Genomic DNA, 25,198 nt, shown 5'->3' with positions numbered 1-25,198 from the left:
TTCTCTATGTCTCAAATAAATAAGTAAAATGGTTTAAAAAAAACTATAAATCTGTGTTTAGCATTCTCTGAAAGTCCCTTGTTATCCACAAGGGTCTTCAATGCCCATTTTGATGTGATCTCTGCCATTTAATTTTTTTTTTGTTGTTAGTTTGTTTTGTTTTGCGAGGTAGTGTCTCACTTTAGCTCAGGCTGACCTGGAATTCCCTACATAGTCTCAAGGTGGCCTTGAATGTATGGTAATCCTCCTACCTCTGCCTCCTGAGTGCTGGGATTAAAGGCGTGTACCACCACGCCTGGCTGCCATTTAGTTTTTTCAGGCTTATCTCCTTTCTTTTGTTCTCTAGCTATTCCTCACCACTTGCCATATGCTGTCCCCTCTGCTCAAAATGGTCTTCTTTTCATTTGTCTGTCTTCCTCCTCCTCCTTCTCTTTCCTTCTTTGACACAAGGTCTATATGTGAAGGGCAGGCTCATCTCAAAGTCTGAACCTTCTTTCCTCAGCTTCCTAAATGCTGCGACTACAGGCTTGTGCCAGAACAGGCAGTTCTGTCCTTGCTTTCATTTATTATTTCTTTTGTTTTACAGAGGCTCTTGTGTTAGCTCAGGCTGGCGCTGCACGTACCACGCGGCTGAAGATGAACTTGAATTCCTGATCCTTGTGTCTCTGCCTCCCAGTTTTGGTATTGCAGGTGTGTGCCCCCACACCTGGGATATCTGGAACATTCTTAGTCGTCTTCTAAAACCAAGCTTAGATGTCAATATCCTTTTGTTAGGGAGCATTCCTCACCCTCCTTCCTACTCCACTCTCCACATACTTGCTAGTAGCTCACTGTGATTTGTCTACATTTCAGTCATCATGTTTATTGCACTGAATTTCAGTGATCTTTGCTGGTCTTGTCTGTTAGACTGACAGCCACTTGTGGTTAGGGACTGATTTGACTTACTCATCTGTGTGTCTCCAGGGACTCTGGAACAGCTCCCAACTGACACATGACAACCATAATGCTTTTCACAAACTGAATGTTCTTCACTTAACCACACCATTATATACTTTCTTAATCATACATTGAATGCCTCATTCATTCTTTCAATAACTTCAAATCCAAAGTTCCCCTTACACCAAGGAGCAGTTGATTTTAACTGGTTAATTGGTTGGCTGAGTTCTGACAAAAAATGATGAGAGGTAGAAGATTCTCAGAGAGAAAAAACAATTCCATGAACGATTAACTACTAGCCCTACCCACATTTGACTTCCATCGGGCCACACTTGCTTCCTTATTGGAATACCAAGCATTAGGCCTGCAAAATAAACATCGCTACTACTGATGCAAGTGAACGCTGTGCCAACCCAGCCCACAAGTGTAAAGCAAGCTTCTGCAGCGTTGTCCTTCTCGCCACACAAAACTCTAGACCAGATAGGCTGCAGAGAGATTTTTTGGAAACACCAACTGATTATGTAGAAGATCTATTAGGAATGGATACCAGTCCACGTCATATGAGCAAATTTTCACCTGATTTTCCTACAACTAAAATTGTGTGGTGACATCAGACACCACCACTGACTGGGTGGCTCCACCCCTGAGACCTTTGTTATCTCAAATGTTTCAATTTCTATGTAATATCATGTCAAGTATAGGAGGAAGTTTATGTGCGTTTGTAAAAAAAAAAATCACTTTGTGAAATAATTTCTTTCAGATGAATTCTTATCCAAGCTAGCCGAGAACTCCTGGGCTCAAGTGATCCCCCTGCCTCAGCCTTCCAAGTACTTGGGACTATGACATGGGTGACTCTAATAAAATATCTCTTAACCAATTTTTCACAGCCATGACTTCAGGATTTTATATACATTGGTACATAATATACATGTTCATAAGTCACAGTGATGGTAAACACAGCTACAGGCTAATTAAAGTGGAAAATCTGATGTTCTCTTAATTTCCTTTTCTTGAGTCTCGGATCTGCTCAGTCGGTTTCATAAGCGTAGCTCTCAAAAGGAAAAGAGCCACCAGCAGGGGGTGGGGGGTGGGGGGGTGGATGGGGGTTGTGGAAAGAAAGCGTAGGGCCCACAGGGCTCTGCAATCTTGGAGCCAAAGGCGTTCTGGAGAGGTGAGCAGGGAACTAGGAGTGCTCTTGGAGGCCACTAGTGGCCATTGGGTGAACTGCAAGAACAATACAAAGGCTGGATTATGCCTTTTCCAAAACAGCAAGGGTGATGGGGAAGAACTTGATATAGTGTTTAGTACTGCCCCACACCCCACCACGCTCCCCAAGAAGCAGAGGAAGGGGAGCAGGGAGAAGAATGAAGAAGAAGAAGAAACCCACTGCTTTTTGGACGGACAAACAGAAACCTGAACTCCACAGAATAATTGCCTGGTTCAGACAGTTTGCTGGTGGTGCTGCGTGTGTGTGTGTGTGTGTGTGTGTGTGCGTGCGCGCGCGCGCGTGCGTTCTGTTCTCGCTTGAGAATACACAGTGAAGACTCTTGGTTCAGAGGCCTCATAAGTCACAGCATGTAGTGAAAACTATTAAACAAATGCATACTTTTGAAAACTGAAATACGTTATTAATAAGATTATAATAACTCTAGGGATGATGAGTCATTCAATTTGCAAGTGACTGGCTGTTTTCACTCATTCAAAGTATTCTATAAACAGTCATTGGACCCTCATCTTCCTGTGTGAGGGCCTCTCAATGTTTCACTTGGGCTGGAGACACATGATTGCTAAGTAAATAATGACTTCAAAATAGTTCTGGCAAATTATGCCCCCTCCCTGCTTCCAAAAGTAAATTTACAGGAAACCTGTTCTCTGAGATTTAAAAAAGAAACTTGATTGACCTATTCAAGTTCTCTGGCATTTTTGATGGGCCGCTGGCAACAGTTGACTCAATGTTCAGACTTGAGGAGGATCTTGACCATGATGTCCTGACCTTGCTAGGGCAGGGCCTTTGCACATTCCAAGTCATGAGCACAACTGGTCGTGTGCCGTGGTCAGAGGCTACCATGAGCCCTCTTTGTTAAACCCATGGACAACCTCTACAGGAGGTATTGCTTCTGTCTTGGGGAAACTGAGGCTTGGGGAGCTCAGATGACTTGTGCTGGGTCATGGGGCAGAAAGCTGGGGCCTCTGCATTCTCTAGGGCTCTCTGTCCCCTTTGCCGCCTGTGTGGAAGCTCATGAGCCTGGAACCCACCCTGGGCGGGGGGCTGAGCCCCTTATTCTTTCTGCCCCACAGCCTCCTTCCCAGGGCCCAGCAGCATCCTCTCTGCCAGAAAGGAAATTTTCTAGAAAACTGAATACTCCAAGGTGACCTGCTGGGGAGTTTGAAGTCTGTAGGCTTTCCAATTACATTTGCATTCGGGGAAAAAAAAAAAAAAAGATGTAGTCTGAGCAGAGAAGGAGTGAATATCAGCTGCTAGCTTTAACTGTGGACCTGTTTCCTGACCTACTGCAAGGGGCTGAGACTGGTGCTTAACCAGTTTGTGGTTTTAACTGGAGGCTCCAGAATGTGGCACGTAGCTGGGAGAGTTAGTGCTGAGCTTATCTTGGTGAGAGCCCCGGTGTAACTGACCTGTGCCCCACCCCAGCAAGTGGATGTTTACCCCCTCCGCGAGCTGCAGCTCTGAGAGCCCTCAGAAGCAAAACTGGATCTTGATACATCAATGCTATTACGGGACTGCTCCCAGCTTGATGCCACTCAGGGACAAGAGTCTGAATGTCCCCACCATCCCCAAGGGAATGGCTCTTCTTCATCACCAAGCTAGAGCAGGCACCTGGGCCCTGTCACAGCTGACAGGGCCGGGCAGAGGCTGCGTGGTGCCCGCTGATCCGGGAGCAGGGAGCGGGTCCCTCGGGATGAGGCAAGGGAAGCAGCTTGCCTCGGCCGCTCCCCAGGCTGCTCGGGGAGACGGATGGAGGGCTTCCATCTCCATTACTGTCAGAATGTGGCGCTTCTTAACAGCTCTGCAATTCACAGGCAAGGACAGCGAAGGGAGGGGGAGAAGGAAAAAGGTGCCAGGCAGACACTCAAATATTTTGGAAGTGGCATCTTCCAGCTAGAGAACATTGTCACAAGCATAAAACAGTAGGGCTGGAAGCACACTTTCTCCTTGGTAAAGGGAAGGAGCGAGAGGTGGAAAGACAGAGTGACTCCCTGAGGTTACGGCTCAGCAGGCTGAGCGGGGACATAGATCCAGGCCCTGGTGCTTTTATAGCTCAGAAGATCGTGGCATGTTTTCTTTGATGCCACAGACCGGCAGGGGAATTTTTTTTTCTCTTTTTGCAAATTTCAGCAGAGAATTTTCATCCAGTTCACTCAGGTTCCTTCAGGGGAAGGAGATCAGGTTCACGGGACACCGCGGTGCCTCCCTCCTACCTTGCAGGTTGAAACCCCGGGGCACCAGTCCCTGCAGCTCCTCCGTGGGAAGGTCGTCTTCTGCTGCATTGGAGTTGTTGGGTGGGACGGCTCTCCTGCCCCCAAACGTGGTCCTGGGAGTGTCTGCCATCCTTAGCTTCTCAAGGTCCTTGGGGGGAGGGAGGGAGGAAGGAGCGTGAAATAAGTTGCATCTGAGGCCAGAATGCAGAAAACATGGAAACACGCTTATCTGTGTGTGATGACATTTAAGCAACACACTGCAGTTGCACATAAACGCACACTGAGAAGTTGCACATAAACGCAGTTGCACATAAACGCACACTGAGAAGGGTTAGCCTGGTGACGGCGTGCGGTTCCCCTCGGATCCCCGGGAGAGTTCCTGTTTGTCAAACCATGTGGGAAGCAGAAGGAAAAGGTTTTATTTAAAGAAAAGAGAAATTTGAAAGATCTCAGAGAATGGGTTTCCCCTTCCTCAACACCCCCAAAGACAACATCTTTTAGAAAATATTTGTCATATGCATCTATCCAACCCTTTGTGACGCTTAAGTAAATTTGAAGGTTAAACTGGCAATATTATGTTCAGCTCAGGATCGACCCCCAACACAGTTGTATTTGCCAGTTAATTCAACCAGTGTTTAAGGAGGGCCTGCCCTGAGGTCGCCTGTGGTCTACCATCAGAGAACATAATGACGTTTCTACCCTGAAAGTTTACTCAATAGTGGGGCTAGGGATGAGCCCCACAAGAGGCGACTACACCCAGCTGGATGTGTGAGGAGGAGGCTCCTGCAACGGTGGCCTCACTGTGTGCTACCTCAGTGGATCAGTGGTGCTGACACTGCCCTCGAACTGAGCCTGCGTCGCGGTCTCTGGAAGCTTGTACAAGTAAGGATCCAATCCAAACACCTCAAGCTTACCCTCTGTGCCCAAAAGGACTTGTTGACCAACTGACCAAATGAAGGGAGCCTTTGTTCCTGTCATGACTCCTGGCAACCTGGCTGTTTTCAGAAACCAGCCACGCCCTCACAAGATGAAGGGTCCCCGTTATAGAATCGACCAGATTAGACTGTCCCAGACGTGCGTGGAGCGGTGGCAATGAGGCTGGGGGCAGAGCCACTTCCGGAGGAATTTGGTCTTGGAAGGAGGCAGGAGAGTGGGGAAGAATGAGCTACGTCTAGGGTCTCATAAATGCCTGCATGGTGAGGGGCAGCTGCAGGCGGGAGGGGGCCATCAGAGGAAAAAAGGGTTTGTGTCCAGGGGGAGGGAAGAAAAGCAGGGTCGTGGAGGCAAGGTGCAAAGGCAGGCTGGCTGGCCACTGGGCAGAGGCAGGGCTGGGCAGCTCAGAGCCTGCAGGTACAATGCCAGGAGCCAGCCAGCTGAGGCCAGTGTGGGCCAGGCGGGGCGAATGGAGGCACAGATTTGCCCCTCTTGGAGGGTCTGGGGAAGCAGAGTGACCTCAGCTCAGCTCCTGCATGGAGGTGGGAAGAGGGGTCTGCTTTCTTTCTGCCAAGCAGGCCCCACTCTCTCCCCTAACTCCTGTATTCTCCCTGATTCAAAGTGCAGTTCTCTAAGGAAAGGGGGCTCAGGCCCTTGGAGAGCCCCCCCTTCCCGCTCCCAATAGATGGCTTCAGCCAACATCACCCTCAGGAGAGGTTGGTGGAGTCCTAAGAAAAGCCCACTCAGAAACAAGGCAACAAGGCACAGGAATTGGACAAGTGCAACTGCCTGTGACCTGCTCCCCAGGGCTTACTTCTTGGTCCCCAAACAGAGGACCAAGTAGGTGGTGTGCAGCAAGGCAGCCTCTTACCTGAGATCCTGGAGGCGGGGTGCCTTAGTAAGCGAGCCTGGGCCTCTGGGTACTTCCTCAAAGGGCTTGGGCCAAACGACCAGAAAGTTGGTTCTTAAATAACTTCTTAACCGCTCCCATCCTCCTCCCCCTCCCCTGGGGTTTTCTCCACCCCCTTCTTCCAGGACTTTCCGTTACTTCTGCCATCCTGCTGTGGTGCTGGGCATGAGCCCCTCCCTTCCCCACAGCCCTCTTGCTCCCCAAGTTCCATTCTCCCCTCCCCCCTCCCACCCTTAGCCCCTGGCTGCTAGAGAAGCTAGCAAGCCACCTGCAGTGTCAGGCCGTCCCCTGGCCTCCCCTGGTCAGAGGGCTGGAAAGGTCTTCTTAAACAAAGCCTGCTTTGGGGTGCAGACTGGGGGAGGGGGGCCTTCCCTTTCACACGTAGGTCGCACACAGCCAGAGCAGTGCACCCTCATGTGACTAAAGCCACCTTCTTGAATCCTCCACAAAACATCATCCACTGCCAAACCACAGGGCTTCCTGTAAGACAGCCCCTGGGACAGATGAGTAGATACCTTGAACGGTGCTACACAAATCAGAGAACAGCACTTCGCATTATCCTCTGAAAACCATGTCAAAATTATGGAGAATGAAATTTTTCCTTCTGGAATTTTCCATATTTTTGTTTGGGAAGATTTGTGTCTCTAAGACCTCATGTTCAGCCAGTGCTGTATCTATCTTTCTTAACTGTCTTCAAATGTCTGGCTCCCGACTCTCGTCTCCAAATGCGAGAGAAAGCAAGAATGGTCTTGGTTAAGACTTGTTAGTAACCTTGAGTTCCCCGCCTCCTCTCACCAAAACCTCCCTCCGCATTGGCCAGGCCAGCACTCTTTGTCTCCACATTGAGTCAAATCACATTTTTCCCTGGGGTTTTGCTGCACGGGTGTCTTCTGCCCAAGCTCCCTCACAGCTGCCTCCTGTCAGCACTGACACAATTTCAAGTTGAGTCCCTTCAACAATTTTAAAAGCCTTTCCTCAACCCATGTCCCTCCTCTTCTCTGTCACCCAGCTTCTTAAATCGCCTTCCACCCTCATTGTTCTGCTGAAACTGTCAAGGTCAACACTCTGTTTCAGTCCATTTTATTGCTGTAACAAAATGCCTGAAACTGGGGCATTTATAAAAAATCAAAGCACATAGGTTTATTCAGCTTGTGGTTCTGAAAACTGGAAAGTCTATGTGAAGGAGATTAGGCACAAGATAGCTTTTTATAGGCAGTCAACCAGGGACAGAGGCCCTAGGAGACACCACCTTGCCTGCCTTGGAGGGACTAGAACCCATGTCTGACCCAGTATCATTCAAGATGGCTGCAAGCGACAACTCCACATCACTCCCTGCTTGTCCAAGTTTTCCTCAGCTTAGCACACCTGGGGAAGCTGGTCCTTCCCGAGTGGGGTCCACCAACTATTCAGGTCTCTCTCCCTTCCACACCCATCTGATGATGAGACTCATTCTAATTGGGTGTGTGATGCTTATCCAGGAGCCTGACCAGTGCATAAATCCCTTGGCTCCTCTGGACCCTTCTCTCCGGGTCAGTCTTTCTCAGCCTCTTCCCTGCCCAGGTGGGGGGGGAGTTTCTTTTGATTCATGTGCTTCCCTGCCTTGTTTCCGGTGCTGCCTTGTCTATGGGATCCACACTCGTGATCCCTTGTTAACTTCTCAGTGCTTGACTCTCTGTCTTCTCTGGCCCCATATGATATGAGGGTATCTTTTGGCTCAGGCTCTCCTGCTTTCCCTTCTCTGTGTGTGCATGTGTGAATGTGTGCATTCATGTGTGTGGGGGGTGTGCATGTGTGTGCATAAGTACATGTGTATGTATGCACACACTCATGCACAAGCCTTCTTTAGAGACTTCTTCCATGAAGATTTTTCTATGTGAACGCGTTTCTCTATTTCCCCTCTCCTTCCCAGCAAGGAAGAGCTGTTTTTGTCTTGGCTTCCCTGATAGCCTCCCCTCTGGATCCCAACTCCCCCTGAAGTAAAACTTATCATTCATAATTACCTGTTCCTGAGTCAGTATATTTAATTCTTTGCTAACGTGAACAAATGACCCAAAAGTTGGGGTCCAAAGTCCTGGGACTTTGTGCATCTTTATGGAGCCTAATCCATCCCTGGGCCCAGAGTCCTGCAGCGTGAGGACCCGCACTGACGTCACCTCAGCCTCCAGCAAGTGCCTTGTGCAGCGTCTCTGGCTAAAGCAAACGGGTCGGCCAAGCACACGGCTGGGAATACTTCTCTGTGACATTGCATGAGGCAGGAAAGCAAGAGGGAAAGTACGTGTCTGGAAGGGAACACATGCGGGGCAGCTGCACTTTATAACAAACTGCCCTCATGGTGACTAATTCACCCAGTCCCGTGAGAACCCCGCTAATCCCTCCTAAGGACTTAGCCCCTCGTAAAGGTCTAACCACTTTGCATCACTGTCACACCCAGGACCAGATTCCAGCTGGAGTTCTTTAGCGGTCGAATCACATTTGAACCTTGGCAGGATCCAACAGTCTACTTTCAAGCCAAAGAGTAAACTAGGACTCAATTGTCCTGTACTTGACCTTTTTTATGCAAGAGAACAAGAGAGAGAGAAAGAGAGACAGAGAACTGGTGCACCAGGGCCTCTAGTCATTGTAACCGAACTCTAGATGTTTGTGCCACCTTGGGCGCATGTGCAACCTTGAGCCCTTGCATTACTTTGTGTATCCGGCTTGCGTGGGACTTAGAGAGTAAAACCTGTGTCCTTAGGCTTCACAGGCAAGCGCCTTAACCTCTAAGCCACCTCTCCAGCCCATCCGTGACCTTTTGAAGCACGGGACGCTTGTGTCTGATCTCTCCTTGGAGGTCCTTTCCCTCAGCCACTGGGAAATTGCCCAGTGTGCAGCTCCCTTCAGTGCACAAACACACTATCCTCTGTCATCTCTGAACTCTGATGGCTTCCAGTTCCCCTCAGTCTCCTGACACCTCCTAAATCTAGGTCTCCAGGATGTTTCTAGAGCTGCAGACATCCCTAGCTACTGCCTGCTGGTCACCTTCACTTGGTATATCAGAGTGACAGCCCACACTCACCTTCCCTTAAATGTGCTACAGTCTTCCCCAAGAACCTGACACACCTCAAAGTCCCTGTGTAAGCGAATGCCATCGTGTGGCATACAACTGCCAAGCCAGAGACGAGGGCAGCCTTCTCGACACTTCCTTCTTCTCGGCCCCAATCCTCAGATCCAATCTTTCATCACATGTTTTGTATTCTATCTCTAAAGTCGCCTTGAGTATACCTTTTTACCCCTTTCTCATTCATCCTCCACAATGAGCTTTGAAGATCTCAAAGCTGAGTTCTGAAGAGGGGGCAGAAAGAACGTTAGAGCCACACGTTGGGTCGTTATGCACAGAGACATGGCCTCTTACCCGTAACCGATGGCTAACCCCACAATGCACGACCCATATTCCCTAACAAGGAGGGTCCCTGCGGAGACAGGAGGACAGGAAGAAGGAGGCTAACGATAGTATCAACATGGCTGTGTACATAACTAATAAAAAAAAAGTTTAAGAAGTGAATGAAAGAGCTGAGTTCAGATCCTTTACCCAAAGCCCTGCTATGGCTAAGTAAGGTTGCTTTTAGAGTCAAGTCCAGGCCTGTCGTGAACAGGGCCCTGCGCAAGCTGGAGCCTGTGTTCCTCTGTAGCCCGTCTCTTTCCCACCGTCTTCCTGCTGCACTCCCTCCCTGAGCCTGCTGCAGCAACCCTGGGCGTCTGTGGCCCGCCTCTTCTCTGCTTGCCACGCTCGTTTCCTGCTCATCCTCCAGATGCCATGCCTCAGTGGCCCTCCTGCGAGGAGGGGCTTGTCTTGCTATGATGTCCCTCACACCGTTTGCTTGCGTCTTTGGTTCCAGACCCACTAGGCCACACCAATGTAGGGACTCTACCCAGAGCTCCCAGAGAGAGGCCGCTGACCACGTAACCACCCAAAGCCCAGCTTTGCTGAGAGTTAAGGAAAGAGCTGGGTGAAGATGTCACAATAGTGTGGTAGTACCCAGACAAACACCAAGCTGAAGTTTCCAGGGTTCCTAGATAACCTCGCTCATGTGGGGTTTGGGGACAAGTGACCCTACCTGTGCTTTTTATATTAGGCCACGCAGATGGCAGCCCACTGGTTGAGTTGTGCACTTAGGACAAGATTGTCACCTCTCAACTGCCAACACAGAGCCACTTTTGGCCTGGCACTGAATTGGGTGGGCACACACACACATGAATTAGTTTTCTATGTCCCTCAACTAACCCAGCAGCATCATGAATGTGGATTTCCTACGAAACCAGACAGTGAACCAGGGCAAGAGGTCCCATGCTGCAGTGTGCATGAAACTCACCCACCTTACACATCAGCGTCTCCTGGCTCCAAGGCTTAGAAGTCAGAACAGAGATTTCTGATCACGCAGCAAAGCATGAGCTGGCCAGTCAGTGTGTCCTCCACAGCGTCTGACTCTATGACCAGGCCCTGAGGTCCTGGGGGCGGGATGGTGTCCCTCATCTCTGAATACATTTGCTTGGCATGGAGGAGGCACAGACTAGGAATTTAAGAAAAGTAGCAGATGGAGTCAAACTAGGAAAACAAATCCTGCCGTGGGTATTTTAAGACAAGAGCTAAACATGGGGCATTGGTTACACAGGTGATAGAGGAGACAGGAAAACAAACAGAGGACGGTGAGTCAAGTTCACAATCAGCAACTGAGTATTTGGTGTCAACACAGGGCCAGGGCTGAGGTTCTGTGGCTGGAGCTGGAATCCCATGGGTCTGTCTGTCTGTCTGTCTGCTGGGAACATGAGATTCAGTCATTACCAGAAGCATGATCTGGACGTTAGGGGGAGGGAAGAACTATCCGAGGTGGTTCCTTGCTCTGTCCCCTGTCCCTGTATTGCCTCCTACTTCATGAATTCAGCTAAAATCATTTAGCCAATAGCTCCTGGGGAATACAGTCTGCATACTTAGCCCCACACTCCTCTTCAAGATCTCCAAGACCACCCCTCAGGGTCCATGATGAGCTAGCAGGACCAGGGCAGACTCAGCAGTCCTGATGGCATGATTTATAATACAGCAGACACATCTGCATCTAAGTCTCCATCTGTAGGGCCAATGGATAAGGTTCAGAGGAAGCCAGACAGACACTCCCAAGGGCCTTCTCCCAGGCAATTCACGCAAGATGTTCCTAACTCCCCAGCCATGAGCTGCGACCGCACCTGTGTCATGGTGTCTACCCGAGAAGCTAAAGAACCCTGTTCCCTGTGCCTGAGGCTTTTCCTAGGGCCTTGTCCCATAGGGACTCTCCACCTAGCCTGGATCCAAATTCCACACTCCCACAAGGGGAGCAAGTGTTGCAGATGAGCCTAACTTTTGTCAAGTAGGAGCAGTGGGTGACACTGAGCAATTAGGAAATGGCGGGAAGATTCCTGAAGTGCAAGTGCCCAGAAGCCAGCCTGGAGCAACTTTGCAAGCAGGCCTTTCTGAGGCTGAAGTTTGCTATGGATTCTTTTCTGAAGCCCCCCCGTCACTGAGAAAAGCAGGGTATGGCAAGGAATGGTCCTGGAGCAGGCAGCTTCCACACACACTCACTAAGGACCAATGCTATTACATCACCATGTGTTTATCCTCTTAAGGTTCCTTCAAGACAATTCTGCCTGCTAAGACCTCGATGCAGCCTAGAGGAAGAGGAAGACCCAGTCACTGGGGTCACTCAATTTAGGCCCCAATTCCCTAGCCTCACTGGATCAGGATGGGTCCCTGAAGAGAACAGCATCCCTCTGCCTACAAGATTCTGACATATTGCCGGGCGTGGTGGCACACGCCTTTAATCCCAGCACTCGGGAGGCAGAGGTAGGAGGATCGCCATGAGTTCAAGGCCACCCTGAGATGACAGAGTTAATTCCAGGTCAGCCTGGACCAGAGTGAGACCCTACCTCGAAAAACAAACAAACAAAAAAAAAAGAGTCTGACACATGACTCATTCTTCCGCAGCCAAGGGCCATGAAGCCAATATCACAGTGGCTGAAACTTGAAAAACGTTTCCAGAACAACTGGCAGGCAAGAATTCCCAAACACAGAACCTAGGGATTCTGACTCCCAGTCTTTTGGAGTTTTGAGCAAACGATACATGGAATGAGTTTCCTGAGGTTTCCTTAACTTGGTCCTTTAATTCCAAGTTTTCTTTTCTATGGTATTGACACTCTTTAAGGAAACAGCCATCTTTCTTCAATTTGGCAATACTCAAGAAGCAGACTGTATTTGTTCAAGCAATGAATGTTCCAGAAAACACTGCTTGATTTGCATACAAAAATTCACATCTTAAACAAAGGCCTCAGTCAGGTCTGGATGCTACTGATTTTTTCCTAACCAAATAACACCTGGCCTATGTGGGTTGTAGCTGGAGTTTGAGTTTGAGTTTGAGAGAGAAAGACAGAGAGAGAGAGAGAGAGAGAGAGAGAGAGAGAGAGAGAGAGAAAAGAAGAAGAAGAAGAAGAAGAAGAAGAGGAAGAGGAAGAAGAAGAAGAAGTAGAAGAAGAAGAAGGAGGAGGAGGAGGAGGGAGGAGAGGAGAGGAGAGAAGAGAGAGGAGAAGAGAGGAGAGGAGAGGAGAGGAGAGGAGAGGAGAGGAGAGGGAGGAGAGGAGAGGGAGGAGAAGAGAGGAGAGGACAGGAGAGGACAGGAGAGGACAGGAGAGGACAGGAGAGGAGAGTTCATATAAACAACAGATGGCCTTGTGCAGGGATGTCTCCTTCTGACATGAAGGCTCAAAGTTCATCTCCTGGAAGGACTTTTCTCCTCCACTGCCCCCCATGCTTAAGACCTGGAGGGATACTTTCTGCTCCACAAGCAGGTGTCCCGGGAGAGAGAAGAGGAGAGGTGGTGAGCAGTATATAGTCATGCCCAGCCGTGGAGATGAGGTGAGAGACCCTCGTCACCCACTGGAGGCTCAGAGGAGAGGGGAGTGGAGACCCAAGAAAGAACTTATAAAGTAACACTGTAGCTGCCACCAAGATAGGCCTTGGGGTCTAAGAGATGTTTTCTGTACATCTTGCCTCTCATTACTTTTCCCTCAGGAGAGCAGTGAGTCTCTGCCAGTGACAGCACCAGATGGCACAGGATTCTTGATGGCTTCAGCTGCTTGAAGCATGGTCATATCCTGACTGGGGACCACGCTCAGCTGGATCCACCTTCTCTCAAAGCAACAGTGGATTGCTGGTCAGCACCTCCCTACAGCAGGCCACCAGGAGACCAACTGCAGTTTCCACTCCTTCAGGGTGAAATGTTAGCCAATGACTCATGTAATTACAGTGAATAACTCTTTAATTTTTTTTTTATTTTAAATTCTGGTAAAATACACATGATACAAAGTTTACCATCTTAGGTCAGGGGTGGTGGTAAAGGCCTGCAATCCAGTACTCATGTGGCAGAGACAGAGAGGTTAGGATATTGTAGCCAGTCTGGATGACATAGCAAAGCCCTGTCTCATTAAACACTAATAAAACAACCTGGCATCTTAACGACTAATTTTTTTAATTTATTTGTTTGAGAGAGAGAGAGAGAGAGTGTGTGTGTGTATGGGTGCACCAGGACCTCTTGCTATGGCAGATGAACTCCAGACACATGTGCCACTTTGTGTGTCTGACTTTACCTGGGCACCAGGGAATAGCATCCAAGTTGGGAGAATTTGCAAGCAAAGCAAGCAAACATCTTCAGTAGAGGAGCCCTTACTCCAGGCCTGTCTCAAGCATTTGTAAGTATGCAATTCAGTAGGAGAAGATACCAGTGCAACTAGACATCTTCGAAACATCTCCACCTCCCAAAACTGAAGCTCTGTGGAGCTGCAGGTGCTGCTGGCTGTCTTTGTGGGTGTGAGGGAGTGGTGACTCTGAGGGGTTGTGGGTCTGGGCGTTTGTGTGTGTGCCTCCAGGCGAGTGTCTGTGAGGCCTGTGAGAGAAGGGACAAGTGGAGCACTGAAGAGGCACTGAGCTGAAGTCTCACCATGCGTTAGAAGCTTCAGCTAGCCCTCTTCATTGCTCCCAGCTCCTGCAGAGTCGTGGAGTAATGGTAAAGAGACTCCAAGACACTGTTAAACCTGAAGAGATTTTTTACAAAGCCTAAAAAACCATTTAAAGGTCTGGAGAGACAGCTGAGAGGGTAAGGTGCTTGCTTGTGGAGCCTAAGGACCCATGTTCAACTCTCCAGATCTCATGTTAGCCAGATGCACAAAGGTGAGGCAAGTGCAAGGTCACACATGCCCTCTAGGTGGTGAAAGCATCTGGCATTTGATTGCAGTGGCTGAGGCCCTGCCGGGTGAGGGGGCATTCTTTCTCTCTTTCTGTCTCTCTCTCTTTCTCTAAAAAAGGGGCAGAAAGAATGTAAGAGTCACGGGGGGGGGCGGGTAGGGAAGAGTACTTGGGGCACTGTCCTTAGGATATGAACCGGCTGTGCATGCGTGACCTCATAGTGGCTGTGTCACCCCTCAAGCTCTGCACTGCTCTGAGCACTGATGAGGACAAAAGAAATAAGGCATCAGGGGCTGGAGAGATGGCTTAGCGGTTAAGGCATTTGCCTGCAAAGCCAGAGGATCTTGGTTTGACCACATAGGCCAGATGCACAAGGGGGCACGTGCATCCGGAGTTCATTTGCAGAGGCTGGAGGCCCTGGCGCGCCCATTCTCTCCCTCTCTCTCTCCCTCCCTCTACTTCTTTCTCCTTCTCAAATAAGTAAATAAAATAAAATATATTTAAAAAAAGAAATAAGACATCAAAACAGAAGAAGGACTGTGTGGAGAGAGGAGGTGCTCAGGGGAACAGGAATGGGGGAGGGGCAAAAGAGGTTAACGAGGCAGGAAAATGATCACTGTAAAGTATGTTCATGTATTAAAATTCTCAAAAAAAATCTTAAAAATCACTAAAAAGTTCAACCAGTGCTAGACCTTTTGCAGATAATGATTTTCTAAGTTGACGTAAAGAGATGCTTATGCTAATGTTATGGACATCTGGGTCGGGGCAAAAAGCCCCCAGGATGCCATACCTAGAGTCATCAGCATGCGACAGTCCCGTGGGAGGCACTACTGAATATTTTATATTTCAATTTCATTCCTGCTGGCTATGCTCAGACTCTGTTGACCTCTGATGTCAACAAGAGAGCCTATAGCCACCTACCCTATCTGTGGTGGTTTGATTCAGGTGACCCCCGTAAACTTATGTGTTCTGAGGGTCCCCAGCTGGTGGCAATTTGTGAATTGGAGGCTCCATTTGGAGATGTATTGTTGGGGGGAGTGGGCTTATGGGTGTTATGGCTAGCTTCCCCTTGCCAGTGTTTGGCACACTCTCCTGTTGCTATTACCCACCTGATACTGGGCAGGAGGTGATGTCCATCCTCTGCTCATGCCGTAGTTTTCTCCTGTCATCATGGAGCTTCCCCTCAAGCCTGTAAGCCAAAAGCAGCCCCCTTTCCTCCCACAGGTTGCTTTTGGTCGGGTGTTTTCTGCCAGCAATGCAAAGCTGACTGCAACACTATTTATCTCACTTTACAAAAGAAAAAGAATTTAATTGTAACAAATGATTGTATTAAACACAGCAAGTGGAATGGTAAAACACCGTCAAGGCTGATGGCAAATACCAGCAACCCCAGTACTCAGGGAGCTGAGACCAGAAAATCAGGAAAGTCCTCAGACATGTGGAGAATTTGAGCTCAACCTAGCTACAAGTCACCTTGTCTCAAAAGCATGGGCTGTAGAGATGGCTTAGCAGTTAAGGTGCTTGCCTAAAGTTAAGCCAAAGGACCCAGATTTAATCCCTACCCCCCCACACACACATCTGCAGTTCTTTTGTAGTGGCTAGAGGCCCTAGCAAGCCCATTCTCTCTCTCTCATAAATAAGAAATAAAACACTTAAGAACAGACAACATAACAGTATGTCTGAAAAAAACAGAAGTGGAAACAACAGCAATCCCACCAATTTGTTATGAATGCATGAAGAGTCATGGTGGAGGGCTGGAGAGGTGGCTTGGTGGTGAAGGTGCTTGCCTGCTAAGCAGAGGACCCAGGTTTGATTCCCCAGGACCCACATAAGCCAGATTCACTAGGTGGCACATGCATCTGGAATTTGTTTGCAGTGGCTGAAGGCCCTGGTGCACCCATTCCCTCCTCCCTATCTCCATCTATCCATCCATCCATCTATCTATCTATCTATCTATCTATCTATCTATCTATCTATCCATCCATCCATCCATCCATCCATCCATCCATCCATCCATCTATCTATCTATCTATCTGTCTATCTATCTATCTCTTTCTCTTGCACATACACACACTCTCTCTCTCTCAAATAAAATAGAGTAAAATAAAAGGGTAGCAGTGACGTAAGCTCCCATGGGGCTGGAAAGTACTATGCAGCTACTGTGGGAGAAAGGTCATGTGCTGGGTAAGTTCTACTGTCAATTTGATCTGGTTAGGAATCCACAGCCATTCCTCTTGGGCCAACTTCCCCTTGTCAGTGTTTGGCACACTCTCCTGTTGCTGTTGCCCACCTGATGTTTGCCAGGAAGTGATGCCCACCCTCTGCTTGCAGGAAGAATTGGCAGAAGGAGGAAGTCCTTCTTCCAGAGTGGGAGCCCTTCCCAGTGGCAGGCTGTACGTAAGGAAGCTCGGGGGGAGCACCCCCTTTCCCGCCTGGCTGCCAGGGCTGCTTGTTGGCGACCGCCTTCACTTGTACATGCGTCTGTCCTGCTCCGCCGTCCTTCGTCAGCACTGGAACCAACTTTCCTCAGCTCCCAATGTGGGCTGAAGATCAGCAGCTCTCCAGGAAGCCTCCAGGCCTTCAGAGCTGGGTTGGGACAGCTTAGGCATCCAGCCACGTGGACTGAGCAGCTACCGGCTTATTTGACTCTCAAGCCTGCTGCATGCTATTGGCGGACTACTGTAAACTAACCCAATAGATTCCTTTTTTAATACACTTAAGGCTATTGGTTCTGTTCTGCAGAGTCATCAATGGTCTTACCCAATGCAGATCCACGCTGTCTGCTGCGCATCCTGCCAGCTAGGGAAGGTGTGCTCACCAGTGCAATAGTGGTATGTCTGTTCCGAGAGTCACTAACTGGTCTCTGGTTGGATCTGAGGCCTGCTCCATGGGAGCAGGGAGAAAACCCATACCCAGTGGTGAAACCCTGGTTAAAACGCTGCAGCTGCACAAGTTATAGACACGGGGGTGGGGGGGCTGGGGGAGCTGCTCCTGTCGTTTGTCAGAATGGCTGTGTTGGGGCGCACCCAGCTGCTGTCTAAAGATTTAGGGCAAAGCCCTAGATGAGACAGATGAGCGCTGCCCGCCCGGCGTCACAGAAGCTCCATCTTTGCTGATGGCAGTGACCGGCGGGGAGACGCACAGCTCACCCCGGTGCTGCGAATCCCTGACTGTGGAGTGCTCAGCGCCAAGTGAAACGTCTTGACCGTTCCCCTGGAAGCTCAAGGCACCTTGCGGAAGAGAGATGGAAAGAGTCAAGAGCCAGAGGATGGGGAGGAGGGCTTCGGGACACTGTCTTCCGGGCGGAAGTAACTTTCCTCCCAACCTCACAGCAGACACCGCCGCCGCCACGAGACTGGGGTAGTATTTTACCATCCATGTGTTGGCATGGGGGATGGGGAAAGGGAAGGAAGGTACCAGAATAGAAGAGGGCCAGGTTGAAACAAGAGTAGAATCGGTGGAAGGGGTGGAGAACCAAAGGGAGGGATTATCATCAGATTACATTACATTACCGCATGAAGACTGTCAATAAAGTGTTTACAAGGCTGGAGGGATTGCTCAGCAGTTAGGGTGCTTGCCTGCAAAGCCTAACAACCTGGGTGCAATGCCCTAGTCCCCACATAAAGCCATATACACAGTGGCATGTGCATCTGGAGTTTGTTGGTGGTAGCTGGAGGCCCTGCTTTGCCCATTTTTCTCTGCCTCTCTTCTGTCTACTTCTCTGGGCTTGCAAATATATAAAATTTCCTTTTGAAAGTTTTTACAAAGATGAGCAGCAGGTGAAAATGACAGTGGGGATGCTATACAAACAACGTCCGCTTCACTAAAACTGGCAGTGTGCCAACAAGCTGAGGGCATGTGGGCGTGTGTCCACAGGGGTCACGGAGTCCCGCAGTGCTTCCAAGGACAGTGATGCCCCGGCTAGAATCCAGGCTTCTTTGCCTGCTTCCCGTGTGACCTTGAGCACACACCGCACCTAACCTCGGCTGCAAAATGCTGATCACCCCAGTGACTACTCCCCGGGGTTATGAAGATCAAAGAAGGAAGTACCCATAGAATGCCATTCCTCCCTGGGCATGACTCTAGGCCTGAACAGCCCTCAGCCATGGAAGTGCCTTACCCTCACCAAGCTCCACGCAGCCCTGAAGATGCTTTCCCCTTTTCTAGTAAGTAATTATTATCATCAAAATATCTCCACTATCAGGGAGTGATTATGTAATTTAAGCTGCTAATCACATCAGATCATTTTAGGACATAGTTCGTTGCTAACTGAAGCAAGTGAATTCTTTCCTTTCGAACCTCACTAGGAAGCCGTCAGTGAGTTAGAGGATAGGCCATGAATGGGCTCTTGCGCGGTTACAGTTCCCCCTGGAAGCCCCCTCAGGTAGGCCACCTGGGTATCTCACCGAGCTCTCCAAGGAGGCCTTTGGGAGCTGTGGAAGCTGGCAGAGGGATGCTTCAGGTGGTGGCAGTCTCTTCGCCCAGGCCGCAGCTGGTCCCCTTTGTGGTTATTATGCATTCTAGGTGAGGAGGGGAACACCAGCCCCAGGCCCACAGGGCCCAGAAACCAATACTGAAACTTGGAAGCTGGAGAAGTCGTTCATAGTGAGGCCCAGAAGGAAGTGAGAGGGACATGGTGTTCTGTAGGGTCTTCCTGACAGCAGAGCTTCTGGACAATGCTCTGTGTGTTTCCAAAGCAAGCCAAAAAGTATTGCATAATCAAGTGTGAGCACTGAGAGCAGCCAAAGGAGTGCGTAGGTTCTCCATTCACGTTCCATGCTTGCTAGTCAGGTTCTATGGTGAAGTCTCAGATAGTACGCCAGAGCCCTTCCCGTGAGCATGTTTCCCATGCATGTCACCCTTATGAAGCTGTCTGTAATGGCTAAGTAGCATCCGACATGCTAGTGACACCATGGGCATGTATCATGCATGCTGCTCTATAATATTTCATATTACATCTACATACTACATATATCATACAGCTTCACTTGAATAAGAGTCAGTCTTGTATTTATATAAATAAATTGTGATTTATCCAGAAGAGTTTTTTTAAAACTTTTTTTGTTTATTTTTATTTATTTATTTGAGAGCAACAGACAGAAAGAGGCAGAGAGAGAGAGAATGAGAGAGAGAGAGAGAGAGAATGCCAGGGTTTCTAGCCACTGCAAATGAACTCCAGATGCATGTGCCCCCTTGTGCATCTGGCTAACGTGGCCTGGGGAATCAAGCCTTGAACCAGGGTCATTAGGATTCACAGGCAAGCGCTTAACTGCTAAGCCATCTCTCCAGCCCTGATGCTTAGTTTTTGAAAAAGAAACCACAGATGCCCTAGAAGATAAGAAATCGTATTGGGGTTCTCCAGTGTCCATTGTTTCAGCATTCTTTGTGAATGGTCTAGCACCAGTTCCCAGGAGAAGCTCTGTAGCAACCATGAATCATTATAGTCCATTGTCTTTGATTGTTCAAAACATTTTGGCTGCAGGAACAGAACAAATAATGTTAGCTTAGCTAGGTGACATCACATGACTTCAAGCTTTGTGGAATTGACCTTGACCCATGTCCATGCATGTCTTTACCATATCGTCACCTTATAAGCAACTTCCCAGGACACCGTTCTCTCCCCCCATGTGGAGGGATGTATAGCTTTGTGCGGTTCTCCAGTTCATGTGTCCTAAAACACCTTTGCATCTGACGGGTACTTTAGTGATTGTATAGTCTGTTTTAGCTAATTTCCAAAGATGACTCAACTACCCGTGCCTCCTGGTACTCATGCCCTTGTGTTGCCCCCCCCCCCCCGGGACTCTGTGTTTAATCACTGGAATGCAGCTAACGTGACCTGTGCCAGGTCTTGGCTTTAGCCAATCAAGGTCTTATCAGTCTCCATTTCATGCTCTTAGGAACCTAAACCCAGTGAGGAAGTTTGTCTGTGGTCCTAGACCCTAGTTGGCACCAGGAGGGACCGAGTTGAGAGGACATGTGGAAGTGGGGAGCCCCGGGGATGGTATAGGTAGCAGAGAAGGACTACCTGGCTTAACCCTACCAAGATCGTAATATCGTGAGCTGTGAAATCAAGTGACCACTTGATCCACCCACTAAGTTTTGGGGTACTTTGTTAAGAAGCAATAGGTAAGTAAGACATAGTAATCCAATAAATATCCAGCAGCTGCTAGTGGCTGATGGAGTTGATGAACAAGTTGATTTCTGTCTTAAAGGCCAAGTCAGCAGGGGAAGCTACATTAAAAGCTAGTCTTGTGGAATTTAATCAAGAAGTATATTTTTATGATTTCATAATATTTTATTTTTTCACTCCCATGATGAATATCTTTTTATGGCCTTGATCTGACATATGTGTGCAGAAACATATGTTGATTAATTAATGAATTAAACTTAGTGGATTCTCTCAAATTGGTAAAAACAAAATGGGTTACTGACCAAAAATAGGAAATAAGGCTTTCAGTGAATTATGTATGGAGTGCTGGTTTGTTTCATCTCTTGCCTTAAACAACCTGCCACTCACTTTACACTGGCTTTCCAAGGATGAAAACTTCATGAAAGGAAGCAATACGTAATTGTACATGTTCATGCTGATTTATACTCCCTGGAATACTTAATTTATACACAACATTCCTAAATTGTGTAAAATGTGCCCAACCTTAGCCCTGCCCACCACTCACCCACCCACGTACCAACCGTTGCGTCAGAATGTAAGCATGTTCTGGTGCATTCTCCACGCTTTTTAGAGCTGCTCCTCTTGTGGATCTCTGGTTTATTTTTTTTTTTAATTTTGTTTATTTTTATTTATTTATTTGAGGGCCATGGACAGAGGGAGAAGGAGGCAGAAAGAGAATGAGCAGGCCAGGGCCTCCAGCCTCTGTAAACAAACTCCAGACGCGTGCACCCCCTTGTTCATCTGGATAATGTGGGTCCTGGGGAATCAAGCCTTGAACCAGGGTCCTTAGGCTTCACAGGCAACTGCTTAATCGCTAAGCCATCTCTCCAGCCCCTGGTTATTATTATTATTTTTTAATGTCCATCAGATCCACCTTGTTTTAAACCTAGAGTGAGTACAGAGCAGGCACTACCAGAACTGGGAAGCCACTTTGCATCCCTGGTTAAGTTCCATGCTTGCTAATCTGAGGATATTCTTGCAAAAATTCCTTGAGGTTGATTTTGCAAATATTATTCCAAAACTTTGTGTCCAAGAATGATGTTAAATCTAATCAATACCCTGAGCTCCTTCCGTTATCTCCTCTCCCCACTTGCATCATTCTCAACACCATAAACATAGAAAGTTGAGGTCAGGCCTAAAATTGAAAGACAGTACTACAGGTAAAGCCTATCACAGATGAACAAAACCAAGTAACTTAAACCAACTTGAGAACCAACCTAGCATTAGTGTTGTGTTTTCAAGTATCCATTCAGCACTATTTATGTAACTTCCTGTATCAGTTGGTTTGTCAACACTGGGAAAAAAAAAATACCCAACTAGGAGCAATTTATGGAAGGAAAAGGGTTTAATTTGGCCTACACTTCCAGAGGGCAGAGTTTATCATGATGGGGAAATCATGGCAGGAGGAGTGGGAAGCTGGTGTCACATTGTCACATCAGCAGACAGGAAGGAAAGAGAGAGACACAGAAAGAGAGGGGGGGGAGGGAGCACATGACATGGAGTGGGTTCTATTACCTCAAGCCCCACTCCCTCATTGACATACTTCCTCCAGCAAGGCATCTAAAACGTGTACAACTTTCCCAAACAGTGCCACCAGCTGGGGATTAAGTGTCCAAACATGCCGGTCTGCGAAGGAGATTTTATACTCTGACCACTGCATCCCACCTTTGGCCCCCAAAGGTTCATGGCTGTCTCATGGTGCATAATGCATTTAGTCCAACTTTAAAAGTCCCCATATACATACATACATACATACATACATACATACATACATACATACATATATATGTATGTATGTGTGTGGGTATATATATATATATTTTTTTTTTCTTTTTTTTACTAGTCTTAACACAGTTCAGAAGTCTAAAGTCCAATCTCTCATCTGAGACTCTAGGCAGTCTCTTAATTGTGAGCTCTATAAGATCAAACAAAAAAGTTACATACTTCCAACATTTAATGGTATAGAGTAAACATTTCTTATTTCAAAATGTAGGAATGAAGTTGTAACTTAAAAAGTTTGGACCAAAACAAGACTGGAATCCAGAAAGACAAATATTGTGTTTGGCAGCTGTGCGCCTGGTCCTTGTGATGAAATCCCCTGGGCTCCAAAAGGCTTAGGCATCTCCACCCCGCCAGCTTTGCTCCCTGGAATTTTGCTTCTGGGTAGGATTCATCCAATGCCCACAGCTTTCTTGACAGACATCCCATGGTCATAGCATCTCTAACATCCAGGGTTCTCCAGTCCAACTTAGAGCCTACCTACCCAGCTTCACACATTAGCTTCTCCTACTCTCTACTCAGACACCAGCCTCAGTGGTTCTCCATAACACTACACACCTTGTATTTTTCATGCCTCTAAAACCAGTACTGTGTGGCCCATACTGTCAAGTTCTGCTGCCGGCTAGGATGAAGCCTGGCATTAATGGGACATAGCTGTATCAGCCTCTGAATGATGACTTTAGAAGCAGAGACCTCTTTCAAGCAGTCACACATTTCTGCTCTGCATTTTTCTCTTTCACTGTAGATCCAAATCAGAATAATTAAGAGAGGCAATGTCACAGACTCATTGCTATTCTGCTTTGAGATATCCTTCACTGAAGACATGAGTCCATTACTTTTAAATTCAGCTCCACTCAGGCTCTTTCAGGAAATGGGTAGAATATTGCTGATTCTTTGTCAGAACATTACATGAACTGCCTGTGGCCAAGTTTCCACTGGAGGCCTTAGTCCCCCCTTGTGTCAAGCCCCACAGCCCCTACTTCTCTTAGCCTTCTGGTCTCCTGACTCCCACCAGAATGGCCCACTAAGCTCAACTTATAGCTTACAGCTTCTCTAGTCCAAAGTTCCAGAGACTTCCGTATTCTTTCCACCAACCAATTCTCTAAACCTACAAGCCAATGGTCAAGCTTATTGAAGGAATTACTCCACTTCTTGGTACCAATTTTCTGTATTATTTACTTGATCGTTACCCAACAAGAAGCAATATATGGAAGGAAAGTGGTTTGGCATGGCTGACAGTCCCAGAAGCTAGTCTTTCATGTAGGGAAGGCGTGGCAGGAGCGGGAGGCAGTGTCACAGTGTCACGAGGCAGGTCAGAAGCAGATAGTGCGCAGGCCATGCGATGGGCGATGCCACCTTTAGTTTTGTGAGGGCCCATTTGTGGATTGTTTGCTTTAGTTGTTGGAAAATTTTTAGGAATAGTTTTGACTGGAGGACTGTTAACTCTGGATGAGGAAACCACAGATGTGGAACCTCCAGACCCTGAGATTGCCTGTACGTTGTTTACATCATAGAGTTCAACAGCCTAGAGGATGGGGGAGAAATTAGAAGTATTTTGGAGGGGATTAACACTTACTGTCTAGCACCATCACTTATAGAAGCAACTATCATTTATCTCACTCTAAATTGGTTCTAGAAAACACAGCTGTGGCTCATTGCAATATTAATACAACAACCTTACACTCTACAAATCATTTCTATGACTTCTTTTTAACACTCACAATAGCCATTTATGGTGTCTTTGATGCACAAATGATGAAACTGAGGTGGTACACGGTCTGGATCTTAAATGCCTCCTGAAGGTCCACATGCTAAAGACTTAGTGGCTGTGGCTTTATGGGAAGGGGCTGAATCTTTAGACACTGGACTTAGAGTAAGTTAGGCTATCAGTAGTGCAGCTTTGAAGAGAATACTGGGACTCCAGTCCCTTTTGCTTTCTCTTTGCTTCCTGGCTGCCCTGAGGTGGGCAGCCTTGATCCATCACCTACTCCCTGCCAAGATGTGCTGCCCCACTTCAGGCTCTGAAACAAAACTGCCAACTACCCATGGACCCAAAGCTCTGGACCCAGGAGCCAAAATGAAGCTGTCCGCCTTTCCAGCCGCTCACCCCACATATGTTGTCGCATGACAAAATGCTGACTAACAAGCGATGTTGAGCCAGACACAAGAACTTGCTCATAATCACACAGCTGCCACATTACAGATGTAGGACTTAGACTAAATTTCACCAACCATTATAAATTTCCCATAAATCCACACCTTCCTAGGTCTCTCTGGAGCTGTCTTCCTGTCTTTCCAGAAAACAATAATGGCATCTATAAATGTCTACTGGCCTGACACCTAGCCTCAGGTGTCCTGAGTGGGAGACAAGGAAGGGAGTGGAGAGACTGGGCTAATGGAGACCAGTTATGTGTCTGGTATTGACTTGTCACTCAATAGGTGAGTTCTTACTGAATTTTGGTTGGACTGAGGACTCTGTTATATGCCTTGAGGGTTCAGAAGGAAGCAAGACAGAGGCTGACCTTTCCAGATTTCAGTTATCCCCTAAGATCATCAGTGAAGACAGACCAACATTCATCATTTAACCTGAACTTCTCAACCCTTAATTCTCCTATGGAGAGGCTTAGCCTTATGGAATTTTCCTCATGAGACCATCTTCATATTCCAGAGCATGTTAGAACCACCAATTTGACCAAAATACAGTAAGCAAACATCACCCTCCTTCCAAACCTCGCTTCTCACAATGTCTTTTATAGTCTAAAATGCCTTTCAGCACATTCAGGCGATAAGA

The 25,198-nt window shown here is 47.9% G+C and overlaps 1 protein-coding gene across 1 annotated transcript in view; it reads right to left on the bottom strand.

The window, feature by feature from the left end:
* Window positions 1-6,249, bottom strand: part of F13a1 (coagulation factor XIII A chain) — a 171,592-nt gene extending 165,343 nt beyond the window's left edge. The window contains exons 1-2 of the mRNA XM_004666130.2: window positions 6,179-6,249; window positions 4,375-4,522 (exon numbers count right to left, since the gene is read on the bottom strand). Coding sequence (XP_004666187.2) covers window positions 4,375-4,504 — 130 coding nt within the window. The 5' untranslated portion in view covers window positions 4,505-4,522; window positions 6,179-6,249. The remainder of the gene's footprint in view (window positions 1-4,374; window positions 4,523-6,178) is intronic.
* Window positions 6,250-25,198: the final 18,949 nt, after the last annotated feature.

Source organism: Jaculus jaculus, chromosome 17 (genome assembly GCF_020740685.1).
Source record: "Jaculus jaculus isolate mJacJac1 chromosome 17, mJacJac1.mat.Y.cur, whole genome shotgun sequence".
NCBI classification, from domain to species: Eukaryota; Metazoa; Chordata; class Mammalia; order Rodentia; family Dipodidae; genus Jaculus; species Jaculus jaculus.
The sequence above is the reverse complement of the archived record's forward strand: the minus strand, read 5'-3'. Positions and strand labels throughout refer to the sequence as shown.